Raw genomic sequence first — 24,615 nt, 5'->3', positions numbered from 1 at the left:
CAAAGAGTACAATGTTTTTAGTTTTTAATATTTCGTTTTATGTGTAAATCTATTAAACAAGCACTGAGCTAGCAGACAACAAAAACTAATTGCGGTTTGAACACTGGTCTACTAACAGCTAAATGGCAGAAGCGTGTTCTGCAGCGAAAGAACCAAGGGTCCATCAACTTCAGTCAGGAGAGGAATACCAAGAAGACATATTTAGAGAATGGCGAAGATCAATTGTTCGGAGATTTTATAGGACAAGGTCTATTTTCCTAGAAAACCCCGAGGCTACATAAATATTGTTTTGGACTTTGATCGCAAGTCGTCTGAGTTGTCATTTATTTTGTTATTAACGAATAGGAAGTTTTTTTTACATATACCAAAACTCCAAATATTTCAATTTGAGAATGGAAATGCAAATGGGGATATTATGTATCCAACCAGGCTAAAGATATCCAATTACTTTGTTAAGTATCTTAGCAACAAATTGTTAGAGGTTTCACTTGTGGAAAAAAGACTTTACAATTTCCATTTGAATAAGCACCACTCTTAAGCTTATAGCTGAGTTTTATGAAATATGATCTTCAATCAATGTTTTATTAAAAGGTCAAAATATAGGGCTGTCACTATTTTCAACCCCTAAATGTCAAAATGCAGGTCATGACCTGATTCAACCAAAAAAATATCTTATCACAATGAGAACACACTTTGTTGGCTTACATTTGTTGTAGTTTATGTTTACACGATGAGTATAATAAAATCACATACAGCTATTCAAGGTTGTTTTATGTCTGAATATTTTGTCAAATATGGCCATCATCATCACCAGGAAATAATTGGATGAAATGTTTGTTTCATCAAAATATTTTTTTTGTCTACAATTTAAAATGTCAAATGTATATATGCTTTCTATTTTTGTTTAAGAATAAAGTTGTCTATGTCCATGTGATGTCATTGTTTGTCTAAAAATTTCTTTACTTTTAAAAAAAAAATTGTTGCAAGTTGATGAAAATTAAAATTACTGATAAAAACATCCTGGACAGTTTGAACACAGGGCAACAAATATCTCTTTTTCAAGTTTTGTTTTCTCACTCAGGATATGAGCAAAGTGATAGAAGAAACCCATCTTCTTGATCTTTCCCCTAATCTCCTAGTTACATTTAAGTCATGTAAGTAAGCATCTACTTTTAAATCTCTAAACATAACATTTAACACTGAATTCATAAAAGAGGGATGAAAAATACCAGAGGGACTGTAAAACTCATAGATTGAAAATAAACTGACAACACCATGGCTAAAAATAAAAAGACAAACAGACATTGTATTATAAATATTGATTCAGATTTGTCCTGTACCATATTAATAGATGGATTACAGTGAAAACTGAAATGATGATATTTTATCTATTTCAGAAATCTTCTCAAGAATGGAACTTGGCCAGCCTCTATATGGAATCTTGGTTTCATGGTACTTTGTCTGTCTGTGTGCATGCTTGGTGACTGGGAATTAGTCAGACCTATCAATGCTAGGCTACTTATACTACCTGCTTATTTATTTATTCCCCAAGGTACATGTTTTTTAATTATGTATCTCCTACAATAATCCCATGCACAAGGAACATGTGTAACACTTAGATGTTATTAATTTTCTCCCTTTTTTTCTTGCTTGATATCTTTAAATATTATTCTGATGAATCAATTATTATTAGTAGTAGTTTGATAATAAGGCCAAATAAAAAAGCATGTGTGTTTCCTGTTTCCCTACCTACCCTATATTTTAAGCTTAGAAATAGCCTACCCTAAAGTTTTTTTTGGTCATTTTTCAATAAGCACTGTTAAAGTCAGGATTTCTCTCCCATAGACTCAATGTAAAAAAAAATGGTAAAATAAAAAAAAATCCCTACCTACCTACCCTATTTTTTTCAAAGATGAAACAGGAAACACACATATTATTTTATTTGGCCTAATCGATTAAAATTTATATGCAAATAATTTTTAAAATTTAGTGACACTTTTCTTTATGAAATCCTTGTGCATATATTAGATATTATTTAAGTAGTTTTATGGAATACTTGTATACAATGATGTCAATCATTGTATTACAATGTATAGTTTATGTATGGTTTAAGACATCTTTCCAGTTACATTAAAGGGTTTCACTGTTTGACTAAACAAAATAATATTTTATGGATTATATATATATAGTTTTTACTTTTATCACAAATTAGATAATTATTGAAAATTATTTTAGGAATGACTGTAAATTGTATGAAGAAATAACATCAAAAATGTGGTGCACACTGAATACATAACCGTCACATGACTTAATTACAGGGTTTCTGATCGGTCGCCATTTTTCTAAATTTGCATAAAAATAACAATTGTGGCATTTGCGAAAGTATTTGGCAAAAGAAAATTATATAAAACGATTTATTTTCCTCCATCTTGTTTATTTACTTTTTTTCGAGTTTCTTGTACTTTACCCAATCAGACAATACATTGGAATTCACCTTGACTTCATTATGATTTGGACAGAAAATCAATAATCAGCTGATTACATTTTATAGCTATCGACAACAAAGGACTAATTAATAAAGGTGTTGATTGAATTGTTAGATAAAATGATATTGTTAAATGGCTTCCGCTAAGGGACGACATCAAAAGTTCAATGAAGAATAAAAAACTTAATTCACATAGTTTTTTCACTGACCCCCACACCCCCCTCTTAACTTTATTTGTGAAAAATTGATTGACCAATAGGGATATATGTAAAATCAAGGATCTAACTATACAAATCCTTGGTAAAATCGATTTTGGATTAACAAAACTTGCAGCAATGTTGACCCCCACCTCCAAACTATTTGATTTTTATCCTACATCAATCTTTTGATGTTGTCCCTAAATGTCACATACAGAATTTATTTACCACTTTGCAACACATGTGTTTGAAGCAAACTTTTGATGTCTCCTCTCCTTTTAGAGATAGTTTAGAAAAGAAACCTGTTGTTGTGACGAAAAATATTCAAAAGCAAGAAAAGTCTCTGAATTAAAACTTTCTTTATCCTTTGACATTAATACATTGTAATATAGGTAATTGATTAGGGGGACTACTTTACAGTCTTTGGAGTCACACACATGTTTCATGCATAGTATTACGTTTCAACTTTTTCATTTACAATGGTAAAAAAAAAGAAAACTGTTGTTATGAAGAAATCTATTCAAAAGGTTGGGAACAACCCCTCGAATGAGAGTAACCCTTCAATGTAGTGACTACTCATGAAATGAGGGATCAATTTCATGTGATAAAAGCTTTTGTTTTGTGGTAAAAACCACTTCACAGTACAAAAGGGCACATCAGTATTTTTCTTGTAAAGAAACTTTCCCTACGAACTATACTGGTATTATGATAAAAACATTCATTAATTTTGTTATATTCCAGGACTTATATCTTCTTTAATATTAACAGAATAGTGGCCCCCTCATTTAAAAAAGTTGTTTAAAATACAATGAATATTTTTCATAGACACAATGGGGCAAAATCACCTTATTTAAGGAAGGGGGGGGAGGTAGAAAAAAGGGTAAATTTTAAACGAAAAATATATTGTTTTGGTGAAAGAGGTGGCGAAAAATATAATTCACCCAGGGGAAACCCAGTAATTATGTCTATTAGTGATAAACAAAACAACGTCAGCCAATGAGAAGACGCATTACATCCTAAATTAAATTATAAACAATTAATTGAAAATTTCAATAATTGGAACATCACTACAGAAGTAAATTAATGAATGTTTTACTGTTTAAAAATAGATTATTTTTGGTATTATATTATATAATATTATATAAACATACATGAAATGCAATTCAAACTATATTGTCACTGTCTTCATAGCTGTATTTTAAATGAGGAGCTATGTTTCAATCTTTTTACAGGATGTCCATTTATTCTGAAATCCATCATAGTTTCTGCAGTTGTTGGTTTTGTGTTTTTCCTTGTCCTCCTGTATGTGAGGCGGTTCATGTTAAGAGGACTACTCGCCTACAGAGGCTGGATGTGTGAGTACTACATGATATTTACCTAGCCTGTTTCCTGTATATTACCAAGGGCAGATAATTGTCTAAACCAAACCTAAACTTAAAAGTGGTACCCAACACCTTCACTAAGATTAATTTGGCTGGTTTAATTTAAAAAAAATAAATTGAAAAAGTATACATGTACTTTTACCCTTTGACAAAATATGAAAAATTGAACCAACCAATTCATCAGAAAAATTACACTGGATATATAACAGTTTGACAAACACTAATTTTTATCATTGAGAAACTTAATATTCCCTTAACAACACAATGTTATTAAAATGTTTTGCTGATTTAACAGAGTTATCTCCCTTTAGTGTTAGGTACTACCTTTATATATTGTTTTATTTATTACTTTATTATTAGACTCAATCTTTGAGACTGAATATAATTGAAAAAATCAATAATCTAGCAATGTTAATACAACACTTTCATTACAACGTGCATCCACAATATGCAAGAGATAACTGCTACTGAACTTTGAGCAATTAACAATTAAAATCATTCATTATAAGGGGATTTAATACTATTGAAAAAAGACTATTTTTATTCACATATATAGATATAGGAAAATGTGGTGTGAGTGCCAATGAGACAACTCTCCATCCAAATAACAATTTAAAAAGTAAACCATTATAGGTTAAAGTACGGCCTTCAACACGGAGCCTTGGCTCACACCGAACAACAAGCTATAAAGGGCCCCAAAATTACTAGTGTAAAACCATTCAAACGGGAACACCAACGGTCTAATCTATATAAACAAACGAGAAACGAGAAACACGTATATATTACATAAACAAACGACAACTACTGTACATCAGATTCCTGACTTAGGACAGGTGCAAACATTTGCAGCAGGATTAAACGTTTTAATGGATCCAATTCTGTATTCTGTAGGTGTCGCTGTTGACACTGGATTGTCTCCCTTGTAATTTTTGAAATCTTGCGTGTATATATTTCACTCTGGTAAACAACTCACTTGTACTTTAAAATATATACTTTTAGGTGGCAACTGCGCTTAACATAATTTGACAAAAATTAAAAATATATACATTTATTTATTAAGGGGGAAAAAAAAAAAAAAAAAAAAAAATAATATTTCATTAATCAAAGCCTTCTCCCTTTTTCTGAAACAATCTGAAACAATAATAGCATAACATCACAACATAGAAAAACATACGATAAAATATATTGGCAGACTTAACTCAATCAAAAAACGTATGATTCATATAAGATTCTATAAGTTGAATGCTTTTAGAGTACATGTACCACACGATCTTGCTGAATTTATTACTATGAATTCATTAGTATTCAGGGACATGGTGGGTACAGAGGAACCACAAATTTATATGTTCAACAAATTACAATTTTTTTAATGGAATGAATGCAAACTTTGCCAAAACCACAAAGTTGAATAAAGACAAATATGCAAGATTACCTCAAACCATGAAAATGAGTACCTACAAAATAAAACTGAAACAGAATTAAAACTTGAATGTGATATCAATGTAAATGCAGATCATGATACAAGGGGAGAAACTCTACAAGCAAACTCTCCATTTTATGAATTTTACTGATATTTTCTTCAGATGAACAACCTAAGACCCAATCATACAGTACTATACTATGGGGAGTTATGGTTAAAGTCGTTAGTGGTTATAGTCCCAGCTTATACAGCTGCCAACGAAGTCTACCCAGGATGCCAGTCCCAACAGTTCAGGAAACACTTAGTAGACTGCTAAAATCTCTCCGCCCATTGTATGACGAAGATTCCAAAGAATGGAAGAGTATATGTAAAAATGCTGAAGAGTTTGAGAAGAGTCTGGCACATAAATTACAGAGAGTTTTGATGCTTAAGTCATGGTGGTCACAAAACTATGTCACAGACTGGTGGTAAGATATTAAGGCTAATTTAAAAATAAAAACAAGAAAGGAAAGGAAATGTTTAATAGGCATATATATGTCAAAGGGTTAACAACCCAATGACAAAAAACAAAAGAAGTTTAGAAGTGAACAATAGAAAAGTGTCCAATACATTTGCACAATATGTAAATCTCTTAAAATTAATTACTTCTTTTCCTGAAAAGCTGCAAAATAATATGAACAGAGACATACAATTTTGAAATATAGAATTAAATAGATATAAGCTGGGTAATAAGACAAGAGACAAATGTATTTAAACAAATAAAGGGTACCTTAATACGTTCTTCAACAATGAGCACAACCCACTGACTGGTGCATTGTGTATTAGACTTGGTGGAGACACCATTATTTGTTCCAAGTTCTGAAAAAAGCATGGTTCAATTGAAAAACAAACCCAAAAATGACAATAACGATATAGATATGAATTGGAAATTGTTATAAAGTATATCCATTTTATTTACAGGGAAAAGTATGTTTATTTAATGGGAAGAAGTGCACTGCCAATTAACAGTAATTACTATATAATGGACCAGAGCTATTTTATGCCTACTACATTCCAAACTGCAAGGTAAGATGGATTATATTTTGGTTCAATTAATTTATGACTATTGAATAGCGGTTGTTGCCATTATTCATTTTGTTATTACTTTACCTCCATTTACTTTATTTTTAAGGGGGGCTGAGTGGTCTTAGTAGTATATACTGTAATCACTGCCCTGTCAACACTGACAGGTGCTTTTGACTCGAATCTCAATTGACTAGGATTTCATTTTTTTTAACAAAGGTCGTGATTTTCTCTGAGCAGGCACTCTGGCTTCCTCCACTAATTAATTAAAATGGCCGCCATGAAATAGCCTCAATGCAGTGCTAAAAAGGGGTGTTAAAACACCCAAAAAATCAAAAACCAAATTTATTTTCAAGGAATCTCAAATAACAAAAAAAAAATATCTGACCTCTCAAAAGGGAAAGAAATATATAAAACATTACTAAACTACATCTGACAAGTAAATTAGACAATCTCGTAAGTAAATAGTCGTACGGACTTGAAATGGTTAAACTCAAAATAAAGTATCAGTGAAAATAAGTTGGTTTACAGCATTTTAATCTAAATTATAACAATATGATATCTCAAGATGAGGCTATTTTGGAAGAATAACTAACAAAAAAAATGATTTGAAAAATTTGAATGAGGTTATTTCAAAACGGTTTGGTATTTTTCTTTCGGGACATCGATAGGAAACAAACTTAAAGCTTATTTTTTACATTGCTAAGTATTATAAAAAAGAAGATGTTTGTGATTGCCAATGAGACAATTCTCAACAAGAGACCAAATGACTTATGAATTATCAGTTATAGGTCATTGTACGTCCTTCAACAATGACCTAACCCATACCACATTTTGTAAGCTAAAAAAGGCCATGAAATGAAGTGAAAAATGTAATACAACTCAAAACAGAAAAGTAACTGCCTGGGCCTTATTTAGCATCTTGAATTGAAAAATAGAGAGAAAAAAGAAAGGTTTTTTTAATCTAAATATTTATAACAATATCTGAAGAAAAGGATTTTTTTTGAAGAATAAGTATTTATTCTTTAAAACTTATTAGGGGGAAAAAAAGATTTGAAAAAATTGAATGAGGTTATTTCCAAAACCGTTTCATAATTTTGATTTGAGACATCGGAAGGAGACTTAATTTGTTTTAAGGCTAAATTTTGGTATTGTCAAAATATGTACAGATACTTGAATATGATGTATACACGTCTCTTGCTAGTACTCCTAGATAGGAGGGAATTAAGAAAGAAAAGATTGCCAAGGTCTTTCTTACATTGTCTTTTGCTTGTATTACAGAACAGCCAATGCTGCCCATCAGTATCTGAAGTTTAAACAGCTTATAGACAGAGAGAAGTTAGAACCTCTGCTGATACGAAGGACCATCCCAGTCTGCATGGCCCAGTACGAGAGAGTTTTCTCTACAACAAGGTATTGTAACATGAGCTATTCCACATATTTTGATTTCAGGCTGAAGATAAGATTAAAATAAATATTGTTTACTGTTGCCTATAACATGTATAAATCTGCCTAAAAAAGCAGCCTACCTGAAATATTATGACACTTGTCAAAAAAATGTTAATTCTTTTTTTGGCCAAAACAAAAGATAAAAGTCTTCTTCCCTGTGGATGAGTAGACAACATCAGACAAAGAATTTTTTAAGGATGTCCTCATGATCTTTTTTGCCAAACCTGTATGTGGTTTTCTGGAACCTTATTCTGATCTTTCTTTATGATCAAATTGTCAACACATTTTTGCTCAGCTCACCTCCGGCATATATCTGCTGATTTATACTGAATTCAAAATAACTTTTTTTTGTATTTGATTTTAGAATACCAGGTGAAGACAATGACACTTTATACCATGTAGATTCAGCTTTATCTAAAGTAAGTCAAAATCTTTTCATAGGAAATGTTGGTTTTTTTGCTATATATATAAAAGATGTTAAACATAATCTTAAAGTAGTGATCAAGACCTGCAAACACCAAGGTTATGAGTTTTAAACTAATTTTTAACAAGGTTTGTTTTACTCTGATCCAACATGAATAGGACGGTCAGTTTTTCTGCCGAAGGCTGATAGTTTCCTCCAAGTACACTAGCGTCAACAACCTATAAAAAGTGAATTTAATTTGATATAAATGTTTACAATAAGAAAACAACTGCTTAAATCCATATCAAACACATTATTACTATTTTTTTTACTTTTTTAGCTCACCTGGCCCGAAGGGCAAAGTGAGCTTATGCAATCACTTGGCGTCCGTCGTCGTCTGTCGTCGTCGTCTGTCGTCATAAACTATTTCAAAAATCTTCTCCTCTGAAACTACTGGGCCAAATACTTCCAAACTTTAACTGAATGTTCCTTAGGGTATCTAGTTTATAAATTGTATCCGAGGTTTTGATTTATCAACAAACATGGTCGCCATTGCTAAAAATAGAACATAGGGGTCAAATGCAGTTTTTGGCTTATAACTCAAAAACCAAAGCATTTAGAGCAAATCTGACAAGGTAATATTGTTTATCAAGTCAAGAACTATCAGCCCTGAAATTTTCAGATGAATCAGACAACCCGTTGTTGGGTTGCTGCCCCTGAATCGCTAATTTTAAGGAAATTTTGCTGTTTTTGGTTATTATCTTGAATATTATTATAGATAGAGATAAACTGTAAACAGCAATAATGTTCAGCAAAGTAAGATTTACAAATAAGTCAACATGACTGAAATGGTCAGTTGACCCCTTTAGGAGTTATTGACCTTTATAGTCAATTTTTTACCATTTTTCGTAAATCTTAGTAATCTTTTACAAAAATCTTCTCCTTTGAAACTACTGGGCCAAATACTTCCAAACTTTAACTGAATGTTCCTTAGGGTATTTAGTTTATAAATTGTATCCGAAGTTTTGATCTATGTACAAACATGGCCGCCATTGCTAAAAATAGAACATAGGGATCAAATGCAGTTTTTGGCTTATAACTCAAAAACCAAAGCATTTAGAGCAAATCTGACATGGGGTGAAATTGTTTATCAGGTCAAGATTTATCTGCCCTGAAATTTTCAGATGAATCAGACAACCTGTTGTTGGGTTACTGCCCCTGAATTGATAATCTTAAGGAAATTTTGCTGTTTTTGGTTATTATCTTGAATATTATTATAGATAGAGATAAACTGTAAAGTGAGCAATAATGTTCAGCAAAGTAAGATCTACAAATAAGTCTATCTGACCAAAGTTGTCAATTGACCCCTTAAGGAGTTATTGCCCTTTAAAGACTTTTTTAACAATTTGTTCATCATGTTGACTTACTTTTAAAAATCTTCTCCTTTGAAACTGCTGTATCAATTTCAGCCAAACTTAGGCTAAATGAGTTTAATAGTATCTAGTATAAATTTTATATTTTATTTCCTTGTATGTCAAGAAACATAGCTTTTATGGCTAAAATAGAACATTGGAGAAAATGATTTTTTTTTTGCTTTTGAAGAAAATAGGTTGATCCAAAAACATTTAAATAAATTGAAAAGCCAAAATAATCATTGATGAGAGATTTAACCAAAAGAATTAAGGTGAGTGATTCAGGCTCTTGAGAGCCTCTTGTTCTATTTGTGACCATTTTGTAGGATGCCTTTTATGGGCCAATAATTTGTTTAATAAAGTATTGATATTGATATTTGTTATTCACATTTACTTATTTTTCAGCATTTAGTAGTTTATAGGAAAGGACACATGTATAAAATAGATGTATATGACAGTCAAGGGAAAATATTAGAAGCTGCAAATATAGAAAAACTTCTACAATGGATTATAGATGATGCTGATTCACAATTAGGTTAGTTTAAATTGAATGTTAATTGTAAATTGCTGTATACATGTACTGTAAATTCAGAAATTAATGCGAGGTTTTTATTATTGCGAAAAATGCGACTGAGTTGTAAACGCAATAATTTAAACTCGCATTTTGAAATATTTTATATGAATTTAACAGGATTTTTCTGAAAATCCTAAAAATTAAAATCGCATTTAAGTCTAAAATGACAATATCGCAATAATAAATGCACGCAATAATTTCTGAATTTACAGTATATAGAAGTTAATGGGAGGTTTTTGTTAATGTAAATATTGTGACTGGGAGAGAATCACAGCTTTTCCTGCAATGGCAATAGTTAAACTTTTTGGATTGCAAAATATTTTTTCATCTATCTGCTTTTAATCAAGCACCACTTCTAAGTTTTATTTATTTTTGAAGACAAAACACACAGGTCTTGGGTATTGAATTATAGATAATAAGTCTTTAATGAGTTTTTACACATGATATACCCAATGAACATTACACTTTATAAATTTGATAAGTCTTAAGTGGTTGTTGATTTACCTTCAGAAATGCTCAAACCCAGAAATTTCCTTCATCAGGCACACTAAAAACTCCAAAAGTTGAAATGCTAAATAAATCAGTAGCTATATGACACATACATGAAATACAAAATGTACTTAAAAAGAACCTCCAAACCATCAAATGTCAACTTTACTTGAATTAATTATGTTTTGTCCTTATTTTGTTTAGATAGTATATCAGACTCTGAGAAATCTATACCAGCCTTAACAGGAATAGAACGTCCAACATGGGCGAAAGTCAGGGCTGACCAGTTCTCCACAGGTGTAAATAAAGACTCATTAGATATTGTTGAGTCAGCTATATTCTGTGTAAGTATAAACAAAATTTAGGGACTTTGATATTAAGAATTGCAATGAAAGGAATAGACAAAATGAAGATCATAGCAGGGTTGATGAATTATTACAGGTTGCAACAATGACCCGCTAAATAATAAAAATAATTATTTTACTTTTGGTTATTTAAAGAGAGGTGAAAGATACCAGAGAAAAATTGAAAAATTGAAATTAAACTGACAACACCATGTAGCTAAAACAGAAACAGATAAACAGTAGTACACAAAACACAACATAGAAAACTGAAGACTGAGTAACTAGAACCCCTACAAAATCTAGTTGTCAGGTGCTCCGGAAGGGTAAGTAGGTCCTGCTCTACATGTGGTATCCGTCCTGTTGCTTGTGTTAGTTCAAACCTGGTAATAAGTCTAATTCGATAGGTCACATTCTGGAAAGGGGAAAGGGATTATAGTTAGAGACATATCTGTTATCATCTGATAGTTTAGGAAGCATTGACAGGATAAACAGGACAAGTAAATTAGATTGGGATCTGTCATTTCAATGGAGATTATTTGGTATTGTCTGTTTGGTCATGCTCCTTAAACTTTTGAACTTTTTCATAGTTTACTTGTTAAAAAGATTTGCATTATATTAGAAAATTACTAACAGGCAAGGCATATCTCTGTGTCACCAAATTATTTATTTTATTTTTTTTTTTCTTTCAGAAAAGGAATGCACCACTCATAGGCATTCTGTTAACAAATAATTTTGTTTATCATTTTAGATAACTCTTCACCATGAAAACAGAGATGATTTTTCTAGCCGTGCCAAGTTTTTAATGTGTGGTGACGGAAAGTCTATCTGGTTTGACAAGTCTCTGAACCTGATCACCTTCCCTAACGGTAGAATGGGACTCAATTGTGAACATTCCTATGCTGATGCTCCAGTGCTGGCACATCTAGCTGAGTACAACATGACTGAAGAGTAAGTAACTAAAATCTCTCTACACCCCTCCCCACTCTCTATCTGTAGCTGAGTATAACATGACTGAAGAGTAAGTAACTAAAATCTATCTACACCCCTCCCCCACCCTCTATCTGTAGCTGAGTACAACATGACTGAAGAGTAAGTAACTAAAATCTCTTTACACCCCTCCACACCCTCTATCTGTAGCTGAGTACAACATGACTGAAGAGTAAGTAACTAAAATCTCTCTACACCCCTCCCCACTCTCTATCTGTAGCTGAGTACAACATGACTGAAGAGTAAGTAACTAAAATCTCTCTACACCCCTCCCCACCCTCTATCTGTAGCTAAGTACAACATGACTGAAGAGTACCGGTAAGTAAATTAAATCTCTCTACACCCCTCCTCACTCTCTATCAGTACTAAGCTGAGTACAACATGACTGAAGAGTAAGTAACTAAAATCTCTCTACACCCCTCCCCCACCCTCTATCAGTAGCTGAGTACAACATGACTGAAGAGTAAGTAACTAAAATCTCTCTACACCCCTCCCCACTCTCTATCTGTAGCTAAGTACAACATGACTGAAGAGTAAGTAACTAAAATCTCTCTACACCCCTCCCCCACCCTCTATCTGTAGCTGAGTACAACATGACTGAAGAGTAAGTAACTAAAATCTCTCTACACCCCTCCCCACTCTCTATCTGTAGCTGAGTACAACATGACTGAAAAGTAAGTAACTAAAATCTCTCTACACCTCTTTATTGGTAGCTGAGGGCTTTTCCAGAAAAAATTGTATTGGGGGGTTGGAAGGCAGTTTTTGTCAGCAGCACCCAGACAATTGTAATTGAGAATTATAGTGCATTATAGTGTGAAAAGTTGCTCTGATACTCATCACCCATGTATTATTAATACAATGTGCCTTCCAACTCCTCCATACATTTTTTTCTGGAATAGCCCTGAGTACAATATGACGGAGGAGTAGGTTCTTTACATCTGTTTTCACAACACCCCTCCCCACCCAAAACTAAGATGAGTTTCAACAATCTTGTAAGTGCAACTTCAATTAAATTTCAATAGATTTAACTGAAACTTTTAAGAAGTGTATAACACCACATACGGTGAAGTATAATAGTTCCAGATAGACATCTTCAAGGGGAGATAATTAAATTCTGTAAACTGACTTTTTTCACGTTTTACTCTTTCTAGTCCACTTTGCGGTTATTTAATTTTGTGATTTTCTAATGTTCTTGGTGTAGTATTAAATGGAAAGATACAAAATTTGTCTTCAACTCAGGGTTTTGGCTCACACCAAACAGGAAGCTATGGAGAGCCCCAAAATGACTAGTGTAAAAAAATTCAAACAAGAAAACCAACAGTCGGATCTATATAAAAGAAAAGAGAAACGACAAACTCTCATGAACCACATCAACAAATGACAACCTCGGAACAAACCTACAATTGTGAGGCATTTAAAATCAAATTTGTATTTCTCAATAAAATACAACATTCATGACTGCATATGCTTATCATTACAATGTCAAAACAAAGTATAGGAAAATAAAGGAACATCTTGATATAACTTGTAATTCCATGGGTGTGGTATATAAGGGTCATTTTACAGAGTGGTAAAAAAGTTTATCACATTTTAATAGATATAGGAAGATGTGGTGTGAGTGCCAATGAGACAACTCTCCATCCAAATAACAATTTAAAAAGTAAACCATTATAGGTTAAAGTACGGCCTTCAACACAGAGCCTTGGCTCACACCGAACAACAAGCTATAAAGGGCCCCAAAATTACTAGTGTAAAACCATTCAAACGGGAAAACCAACGGTCTAATCTATATAAACAAAACGAGAAACGAGAAACACGTATATATTACATAAACAAACGACAACTACTGTACATCAGATTCCTGACTTAGGACAGGTGCAAACATTTGCAGCGGGATTAAACGTTTTAATGGGCCCAAACCTTCTCCCTTTTTCTGAAACAATAGCATAACATCACAACATATAAAAACATACGATAAAATATCAATTAGCAGACTTAACTCAATCAAAAAACGTATGATTACACAAAGAACGAATAAATTTGATCTGCGATATCTGAATACAAATGCACAGTTAATTAAATATAAGAGACAAACAGTCATGACCAAAAGGCTATCACACAAATTCAAACACACTGAGAAATATTTAACCAATCAATGTTCACTTTAGAAAAAAAAACGTTTTTTTATAATCTTGAAGTTTATACAAATGTTGTAAGAATAAGTGAAAAATTGAAGATATAACAAATAATTTAAGTATGAGGTGCTTCTGTAATTTCACTTGATAGTACTGTGGATTATTTTATTTTTGTGAGTACCCAATTTTCGTGTATTGAGGAAATCTTAAATATTTAATTTTATTTTGGCAATGTCTGCATACATCCCTTTAGAAAATTTGTAATTTTTTGAATATTTAAAGGAGTAGGGGCATTGAGACCCTTATTTGGGCCAAAAATTACTGCAAATTTAAAAGTTATCATACATACTCTTATATTACTGAAAACTTGACTAAGGTATAAGGGACTAAGAAACAACAAAACAAATTTGAGTAACCATGGCAACAAATCATGACTTAATTTGCATATTTTGTTAAATTTCGTAATTTCCTTGTTTTTCCATCCAATTTGAAGTATATTTTAGATTGAAAAATTATGTGCGCACCCAAGAAACAACTTTATACTTGGTGAGATTATGCCAATAGTAATAATAAAGCTTCTGTTAATTTATTTTGTTGTTTTTTGTCTGGGCAGGATGTTTCCACAATGGAAATAAGGATAGAAAACTGCATAAATTCTGTATTTTTCATCATTTTTGTGAAAAAAGTACACCTTATGACGTAATTGTGACGTCATCAGATAAAAATCTTGATGCTTTTTTATTGATATTTATTGACCCTATGCATTTCTGAACATAATGTGCCAATTTGAAATAGTTATCAAACATTTAATTTTCTGGGCCAAAATTAGGCCTTAATTACTCCTTTGTAGCTAACCTGTTATCCATGAAATCGGCAAAAATTAGTATCCAACGAATATTAATGAATCCATAGCATCTTTTAAATAATATTTTAATATATTTTAATTTTTTAAAGTAGCATTTTGATTTTGGTATTAATTTAATCTAATAATAACTTTAATCTTGTACTTTTTAGGTCACTGCATCTTTGTGGTTTCGATGAGAAGGGACATTTTGTAGAGAGTGATTCACAGCAATCGTTTGTTAAGCCACAGAAACTTGTCTGGGAGATGACCAATGACTTGGCTACTGCCATAAAATCTGCTCAGTTAACTGTTACTCAGGTATGATCACCTTACTGTTTATAGAAGAGGAGGAAAAGATACCAGTGGGACATTGAAACTAATTAATTAACTAACAACCCCATGGCTAAATTTTTAAAAAAGTACACGAAACACAACATTGAAAATAAAGATTAAGCAACAAGAACCCCACCATAAAAACTGGCAGTTATTTCAGGTCCTAAATAGTTCAGTTGGAGATACACAAGTGCTTTACCCACTCCTGTTGCTTTATTGTTCATCAAATTTTCATAGGTAATGCTAAACCCCAAATTTATGTGTTAAAGAAGAAAAAAAATCTTTAAAACTTCTATGCAGAACTTGTCAAAACCAAGTCAGGAATATGACAGTTGTTATCCATTCGTTTGATGTGTTTGGACTTTTGATTTTGCCTTTTGATTTTTGATTTTCCTTTTTGAATTTTCCTCAGAGTTTAGTATTTTTGTGTTTTTACTTTTCCAATACACATAAAATTGCATTTGTTCTCAATCCACAAACTTTGTTATTAAGAAAACAAATCATATCATAATTGGTATCAATTTTTATTTTACATAATTCACATAAAACATTTTAAGAACATATATTCTGAAGAAAATCTAGTTTAATGATATTTCCAAAGTTTTCAGAACTTTATAGAGTATTTTTTTATGTCTGAATAATTCAGGTTATATATGCATCGTTATCATAGTTTGGACAGTAATCTATGATTTTTATGCCTTCTAATTTGTTTTAATTTGTTTGCAAAGGAAGGTCATCATACATGTCATATTAGAATGATATCCTTCAACCCCGCAAGTTCGTCCCACCCGCAAGTTCGTCCACCATCATTGTTTTCATTTATCGCGCATGCGGAAGACCCGTGACGTCACTTACCAGCTGATCAGCGTTCTATATATAGTAAAGAACAACGTGGAAAAGTGAAACCAAAACATGAGATTGAAACAGGTAAATAATTATAAAAATAAAAAAATCTTTGTCAAAACCGCCATTTTTACTAATTCCCTTTTCTATCTATCTTTAAATGGATTTTTTAATAGTAAAACACAGGGGAAATCCCTTCTAAACTGAGTTGCCGATTTGTTTACATTCCAGTGATCAAGACTGGTGACCTATAAAAGTATGTCAGGCCAAGCATACGTAAAAATCGTATCTTACAAATATGGAAATTTTAATGAATTTTTTTGCACAGATTATGAAAAATTCGGGAAAAATGATGAATTATCGCTATAAAATGGCTTCTATTGCCGAATGTGATTTTTCCCACAGCATCATGGTTGCTAAAAAAGCTAAGGCTTTGTTAATTCCAGACCAATATTTACAATAGAGGGCTCAAAATCTAGCTGAGAATTTACACTTTACATACAAAGAAATAGATATACACACATACACAATGTTAAAACAAAAAATACAGCAATAAACAAAAGACATCTCATTACATTTCAGGCTAAACCTACCTTCCTCAGACATGATAAAAAGTACAGGTTGTACAGTCCCACGGCTTTGACAAATGCATACATATCAGTAAAGAATAATGAAATGTCACAAAGAAAAGCAGCTCTTCAATTTAATGTCCCAAGGCAAACTCTTCGTGATAGAATCACTGGCAAAATAAGTCCAGATTGTGTCACCACTGGAAGGGCACCTGTCTTTTCGCTTGAAGAGGAGGCACGCATTGTGGAACATGTAAAGTCTATGGCTTCGTATGGATATGGGTACACTAGACAAGAAGTTACAGATCTAGCTACTGATTTTGCCCACACAATCAAAATAAAACCAAGGAGTGAAGAATTTACCTTGAGATGGTTTGAGGGTTTCATAAAAAGATGGCCAGAACTTAGAGTTGTTAAACCTAGAAGTTTGGAGATTCTTCGTGCAAAATGTGGTTCTGTTGCTAATGTTGAAAAATACTTTGCAAGCTTAACGGAAGTCGTCCTAAAATACAATCTTCAAGATAAACCACATCTCATATTTAATGTTGATGAGAAGGGTATAACACTGAATCACAAACCACCTAATGTTGTATCTGGAATTGAATGTACCACATCATCAGTAACATCTGGAAGGGGTAGTACTACCACCATACTTGGATGTGGCAGTGCCTCAGGATTTGCTGTTCCTCCATATTTTGTATTTGAAGGGAAAAGATTGAATAATGAATTAATGAAAGGTGCAACACCTGGTGCTGTTGGTGCAGTATCAGACTCAGGATGGTCCAATACCAACATATTCAGACAATATTTAACAGATCATTTTCTTAAATACATACCTGGTAGAAACAATGACAACGTACTTCTTCTCCTCGACGGACATAAATCACATGTAGCAGTTGATATAATTGAATGGGCACAGGAACATCACATCATCATTCACGTCTTACCAGCTCATACCTCACATATTTTACAACCTTTGGATGTTGGATGTTATGGGCCGTTGCAGCGTATTTACGATAATGAATGTCACAAAACCATACGTAAAAACTCCTCAGTAATAACTAAATATAATATATGTGAACTAGCCTGCAAAGCATACCAGAAAGCACTGTGCCCAGAAAACCTTCAGTCAGCATTTAGAAAGACTGGAATATACCCCTTGGATAAGACTGTCATCAACCAAGATCAACTGAAACCATCAGAGGTATTTACAAGAAATGAGGAATGTAAAGAAACTACAGAAACTACAGATGAACCAAAAACAGATGAGATCCAAATGCAAGAAGTCGAATTAGTCGAAGTTGATATGAATAGAGAAGTAACAGAAGCTGTTGAAAGTGCTGTGACTGTGACTGTGACTGATGTTGTTGAAGATATGCAAGACCATGATACTGATGTACCACACTTCTTTGCGGAATGAATAAACAAACTAAAAAAAATGAAGTCCGAAAATGACAAGAAAGAAAGAAAAACACTTGGAAAGATTGTCTCTGGTATGCCAATAACTGAAAGTGAGGTAGCAGAAAAGGTTAAACAGCACGTTGAAAACCAAGGAAAAAATAAACCAAGCAACCAGAGTTGTAAGAAAACTGGAAAACAAAATAAAAAGAATACATCCACTTCTGCTTCATCACTTAGATCAGGACCTAGCCACACTAAACTTGGACCTAGCAACATAATTAATAAACCAGGACCTAGTCACAAGTCTCCAAAACCAGGACCTAGTCACATATACATTGATGATTCCATGGACTTCAGCGATACAGACGATGAAGACATTCCAGAAGTCGAATTATGCTGTGTGTGTAAACAGTTTACCCCCAATCAAATTAGACTTGGGGTTGGTGTTGAACTTACCAAATGGGTGCAGTGTGACAATTATAGGTGCAAGCACTGGACACATCTGAAATATTGTACAGAATTGAGGGCTGTGAGGAGAAATACCAAGTTTTACTGCATGCATTGCAAGGACATGGAATAGACAATTTTGCCAAATTTTCTTGTTATTGTTACTTGTTGAAAATTTTATTGTTAATTATTTATTTTTTGTTGATTTTTTTCAATACTTACCCTTTTAAATTAACTTTGAACAAAAAATGCGAAAATGCAATGTGTTTGGCCTAACCTGTGTGACGTAACAAGGTTGTACATCCGGTGGACGAACTTGAGGGGCGAAAGTAGAACAGGCATTGATTTCAAGTAAGTGTTCACTTTTCCATTTCCGTTATACTACGGTCTTCTGTTGATTCTTTTTCATGCCAAAGATTAGAATTTTATTGAATCTTTATTACTGCAAATTATCGGGAATATACGGGAAACGTATCTGAAAATGCACCGCGATATTCGTTAGGTGGACGAACTTTGGGGAGTGGAGGATATATTTATTACTGTTATTTTTTATAAGACTTTTTTTTTAAATGATAAAGAACTTAAAACATCTATGGTAAAAGGTTTTCAAGATTTATCCTGACACAAGATTATTTTTTTTTCAGAATATAAATGATATAGATCTCATTGTTAAGGAATTCAACCTTTATGGCAAAGGATTTATGAAATCATGCAAGGTAAGTGTTTTTAAACTTAATTGTGAATTTCCCCCCAATACATTTTTTCCTGGAATAGCCCTAAGGAATAAAATTGATGTATGGGTGGTTTGTATTTGAACTGAAAAATTGTTAATTTATATATTATGTAGATATACGAAGATGTGGTATGAGTGCCAATAAGACAACTCTACATCCAAGTCACAACTTTTAAAAGTTAACCATTGTGCCTGTCCAAAGTCAGGAAAGTCACGTACCTATTGCAGATCCAAAGTATATTGGATTTTCATTTTGTTTATTGTTATGTTCATAAACTGGGTTAGTTCTTTTTTTTCTTTTTTTCTTTGTTTTACATTTATCATTAAGAGGTCTTTTATAGCTGGGAATGATGTATGGTTTTGTTCATTGTCGAAGGCTGAGAATTATAGTGGTTAGCTGTTACATCAGGAGGAAAGTAGTTTCATTGGCAATCATACCACATGGTCTTGATTTGAGAGATATAACCTCTTTTTCAGATCAGTCCTGATGCCTACATACAGATGGCTCTTCAATTGACCTATTATAGGAATGCTGGGAAATTTGCTCTGACATATGAATCATCCATGACTAGATTGTACTTACTGGGGAGGACTGACACAGTTAGATCTGTCACATCAGAATCTACTGAATTTGTCAGGTATGTTAAACTAATGAATTTATTTTTAGCTCGCCTGGCCCAAAGAGCAAAGTGAGCTTTTCTCATCACTTGACATCCCTTGTCCTGTATTGTTAACTCCTACAAAAAAAAACTTCTCCTCTAAAACTACTGTGCCAAATTTAACCAAACTTGGCCACAATCATCACTAGTGTATCTACCTTAAAGAATATGTCTGGTGATCCTACCTGCCAACCAAGATGGCCAACAAGGCTATAAATGAAATATAGAAGTTTTTGGCTTATATCTTTTTAACTAAAGCAAAATTATAATGGTTGCATTAATTTATGCGTCAATTGTAAATAAAGATATCAGGAGAGTGACTAGGAACCTCTAGTTTTAAAATCCATTGGGAGCAAAACTGTTTTACAACACTCATACTGATCGCAAAAAAAACAGATATACTGTGGATTCATTTATTTTTGTGGGTACCAATTTTTGTGGATTGATTAAAACTTGCATATTCGTGGATATTTTAATTCGTTGTTTAGGCAAATTCTTCATACATTCCTTAAGAAAATCTGTATTTCTTTGAACACTTAAATGTTTGCCCTTCAGTGAAGATTGGTATCCAACGAAGATTAATGAATCCACAGTAGCTCACTTTGAACTGTATCTTTAAATTCCTGGAGTCATCTGAATTGATTTAAAAAATGAAGATTTGTTATAGACCCTAATCTGTAAAATACAACTGGTGAAATAAAGGCAACAGTAATATACCTCTGTTCATTAGTCATAAATTGATTAAGTTAAAAACAAATCCGGGGTCATAAACCAAAATCGAGGGAAACACATCACTATAAAATTAAACCAATGGAACAAGACAATATACAATTTAAAAGAAATCATATGATGTCTGTGAATGGAATTGATGCCATGAAAATTGTGTTGTTATCCAATCAAAATGTTCATTACGATATCAGCATATTCCAATATAATTTTGATAAAACAGAAATTTATTTGTGAGAAGAAAATTAAACAATAAAAAAGTATCACAAGTCTAATGTGTATAATTATATTGATGTTGAAAATATAGTAAAATTCAAAGTTACTTGTCCCATTTCAGTCTTATTTTGCAGAGAAGTAATTTTACCCTTTTTTTTCAGGGCATACTTTGACAAAGAGAAATCCTCTCAGGAGAAGATAACTCTATTGAAACGTGCCTGTGAGATCCATCAGACTCAGTACCGTGATGCTATGAATGGAAAAGCTATCGATCGCCATCTCTTTGCCTTATATGTTGTCAGTAAAGGAATGGGATATGTAAGTTTTAGTGTAGATTTTTAAGAATATTTTTTTCAATTATAAAATCCTAATGACAATGTATAGTATACAATACCTAGTTCATCCTTCACACATATCTGGTTTAAAATGAGTAAAACAGCAAAAAATGTCAAAATAAATCATCTTTTCAGTGAGATATCAGAAATATTTTTTATTAGGGGAATTAAGGGAATAGATATAAGGTCACAACCAAAATTATAAATTGAAAACAGTAAAGGACAATCACATACTTTGAATTTTTTCCTGGTGTAAAAAAAAACTTGAAACCCTTTTAAATGTATTTGTATCAGAATTGATCTTTTGTATATGGGGCTCACACAAAATTGTGCAAGTGAGACCCTCCCTGACATCAGTTTTTTTTTAGTTTACTTTATAAATGATAAAAAAAACTTTTCGTGACAGGAATGTGATTTTCTGAAGCATGCCCTGACCATACCATGGACTCTGTCTACCAGCCAACAGCCACAACAACAGATAGCCACCAGTCCTGACTGTAATAATATAGAATTTCAAGATGTTGTAAGTAAATTAGTTATGAAAATTTACATGGTGTACAAAATTTTAGGCCTGGTATCAAAGATGAGTGTATTTATCCATCTCAAATCATTCTTACTAAGTTCCCCTGTGATTGTGAATGCCATACATTATGTATCGCAAGACTACAGTTGACTGTTGTTTTCACTAACTTAGTTGACTAAAAACTTGGGATGAATCCAAATTTTACTGTGGTCCTAAACCTTTTTCCATATACATTTATATATTGATGAGTCGAAATCTTGTATACAAGAATAAACAGCTTTATTTAAGTCTTACTAAGCTAAGCAAAAGTTGTGTCCCTTGGTTTGTCAACCTCTGGAGCAACCGTGGTAGGGCTTTATAGCCAGTCAAGGTCAATAAAAGCCCCCATAAGTACTTCTGGTATCTCAAATTATTTCTCTGGTTGGGCTGACTGTGAGTTATAATATCTATACAAGTGGAAAAGTTTGAGTATGCATTTGTTGATAGGTTTCTAATTTAATTTATATTTTGACACTACATTTTCGTATTGCAGCTGTGCCCTGGAGGTGGTTTTGGTCCCGTGTCAGATGATGGCTATGGTGTGTCGTACATGATTCCAGGGGACAGGAAGTTATTCTTCCACGTCTCGTCCAAGACATCAACAAAAGGAACAAATTCCAGTCTGTTTATGGATCAGTTATTCGATACTTTCAAAGAAATGAAGGAATTACTGGAATCTCAGAAATAATCAGGTCAAAGAAGGTCTGGAACCATTGGTTTTATGACAATTTTATGATGATTTTATTTGGGATTCATTTGTTTTTTCCATGTTTTATTGATTGTTATTCCTTTAGAAGAAACTGAAGATTTTATGATAATTTTACTATTATTTGGGGTCATTTTAACCCATGTTTATGAATTGTAATGCAATAAGAAGTTAGATGGAGACAGGCTTTAAGCCATTCATTGAGTGATAATTTTATAGTTTATGTTTTATGTGAACCAAACGTTTGATGCAGGTGAGAGAAATTGTTAATCTATAAGATGAAAATATATTGTAAATAAAATTTTATCCTTGTGTGATTATTTTCTAATATTATGATGTGTTTTTTTTATTTCATTCGTGCAAAATGTTTTAAAGCTTGATTTTCCCATTTTATTTTATTTTTAAAGATACATGATGCTAACATTTATTGTTTCATTTTTGTTTCTATTTTGGATTTTTGAAATAAAACTTTTTAATTTTTTTTCAGGCAATGTCATACACACATTTTAATTGTTGATTAATAAAATATTAAGTCTTAAAAATAATAGAGCAAATCTGTATATATGTCTTTTTACTTTTAAATTACTTGTTAAAAATTTTTGAAATATTTTTTTAGGGTTCCATAAAAAAAACATTCATCGTCCCATGGAAGGCACTTTTATTTTTTATTTATAGGGTAACCCCCTATAGAAGCAATTTTAGAATATCACTTACATTTTCAATTTACAAAAAAGTATTTGACGATCACAACTTGTTGAGATGACAAAGTGCCTTCCCTGGGTCCTGCTGATGTTTTAATGGAACAGCCCTTACAGCTAATTTCCTAATGCATGTAAAGCAAACCTTTGGTTTGGTTTGCTTGCTTTGTTTGTATAATTGTTTATACAAGCTTTGTAAATAAGATTGACATCTTCAAACAATAAATATAGGCATAGTTTAACCTGTATATATAATATTTGAATTTAATTGGTTGTTATCCTAATGATTGTACAATATAAAAACAAAACAAGCAAGCTAACTAAAGTCTATGTCCTACATGCTTTATGAAAATAGCTGTAAATCAAACATGTATGTATGTACACTAAAAGATGGATTAAACGCCCAGTGAAAGCAATTTAGCTTATTATATGTTGATATTTAATTTTACATACTGTATGTTATCTTTGTAATTTTGCAGACAACAGTTCCATGTTAAGTTTTTCAGACTTATAAAACGTTTTGGCAAAACTCAGGTTTTCAAAAGCAAGATCAATAGCAAATTTTGAATAGAATCTCAAGTACTTATCTTAATGATAATTATAAATTTAGATATTATGTATGTGTGCAGTTTGAATAAAATCCATAAACATTCCCTGAATGAACATATACTGTGAGAGTTGAATATGTACCGATTATCAGGTTATCTGCATGTTGATATCGTAAAATATCAGCTGCGAGACATAATATGAAGCTTTTTGTCGAGTGAGCGTAGTGAACGAGATCAAAAAGCCTTCATATAATGTCAAGCAGCTGATATTTTACAATATCAATATGCAGATAATCTGATAATCGATTTATCGGGCTATATTTGCGTGTTTCAGAAGTGTTTTCTTTGTTTCACAGCACACAAAAGATGACTTGATAAGTTCGGGTCAAAGTTATTAACGTCGGTTCAAACATTATGACGTCGCTGATATGTCTGGGTCAAAGTTATTAAGGCCGGGTCAACGTATTTGACGTCACAAAGACATGATACGGAATAATATTAAGAGCTGAACAGAGTGATATAGACAGAGGGACGACCGATAAATAGTCATACAGAAGCAGTTTTTAATATGCAACTTACATTACTTAATATTAAGAAATTGGCAAAATTTTATAATTGAATAAAATGATTTTTTTTTCTTCATAAAGTAGATTTTT

General features: G+C 32.3%; 2 protein-coding genes across 3 annotated transcripts; both read left to right on the top strand.

The window, feature by feature from the left end:
- The first annotated feature begins 40 nt into the window (after positions 1-40).
- Positions 41-24,094, top strand: LOC134719103 (carnitine O-palmitoyltransferase 1, liver isoform-like). Of its 2 annotated transcripts, none has more exons than XM_063582058.1 (16): positions 41-247; positions 1,398-1,552; positions 3,915-4,037; positions 5,648-5,951; positions 6,445-6,549; positions 7,828-7,959; positions 8,360-8,414; positions 10,216-10,345; positions 11,078-11,217; positions 11,966-12,165; positions 15,354-15,501; positions 19,421-19,492; positions 19,987-20,147; positions 21,272-21,428; positions 21,852-21,968; positions 22,501-24,094. In XM_063582058.1, the coding sequence occupies exons 1-16, from the start codon at positions 123-125 to the stop codon at positions 22,693-22,695; spliced, it is 2,319 nt and encodes a 772-aa protein (XP_063438128.1). In that variant the 5' UTR covers positions 41-122; the 3' UTR covers positions 22,696-24,094. The 2 variants fall into 2 exon arrangements, with proteins under 2 accessions (XP_063438128.1, XP_063438129.1); XM_063582059.1 differs by lacking the exon at positions 41-247 and adding an exon at positions 291-451.
- Positions 16,340-18,348, top strand: LOC134719104 (uncharacterized). Its single transcript, XM_063582060.1, has 2 exons — positions 16,340-16,443; positions 16,942-18,348. The coding sequence occupies exons 1-2, from the start codon at positions 16,429-16,431 to the stop codon at positions 18,346-18,348; spliced, it is 1,422 nt and encodes a 473-aa protein (XP_063438130.1). The 5' UTR covers positions 16,340-16,428.
- Positions 24,095-24,615: the final 521 nt, after the last annotated feature.

This window comes from Mytilus trossulus, chromosome 5 (genome assembly GCF_036588685.1).
Source record: "Mytilus trossulus isolate FHL-02 chromosome 5, PNRI_Mtr1.1.1.hap1, whole genome shotgun sequence".
In the NCBI taxonomy this organism is placed as follows: domain Eukaryota; kingdom Metazoa; phylum Mollusca; class Bivalvia; order Mytilida; family Mytilidae; genus Mytilus; species Mytilus trossulus.
Note: the sequence above shows the minus strand (reverse complement) of the source record. Positions and strands in the feature narration are given on the sequence as shown.

Bases quoted from the DNA above. Each gene is read 5' to 3' on its own strand.
- LOC134719103 (XM_063582058.1), top strand. From the start codon at position 123: ATGGCAGAAGCGTGTTCTGCAGCGAAAGAACCAAGGGTCCATCAACTT. The intron at 5,952-6,444 runs GTAAGATATTAA...TTTTATTTACAG, and splicing joins AACTATGTCACAGACTGGTG to GGAAAAGTATGTTTATTTAA. The intron at 7,960-8,359 runs GTATTGTAACAT...ATTTGATTTTAG, and splicing joins AGAGTTTTCTCTACAACAAG to AATACCAGGTGAAGACAATG.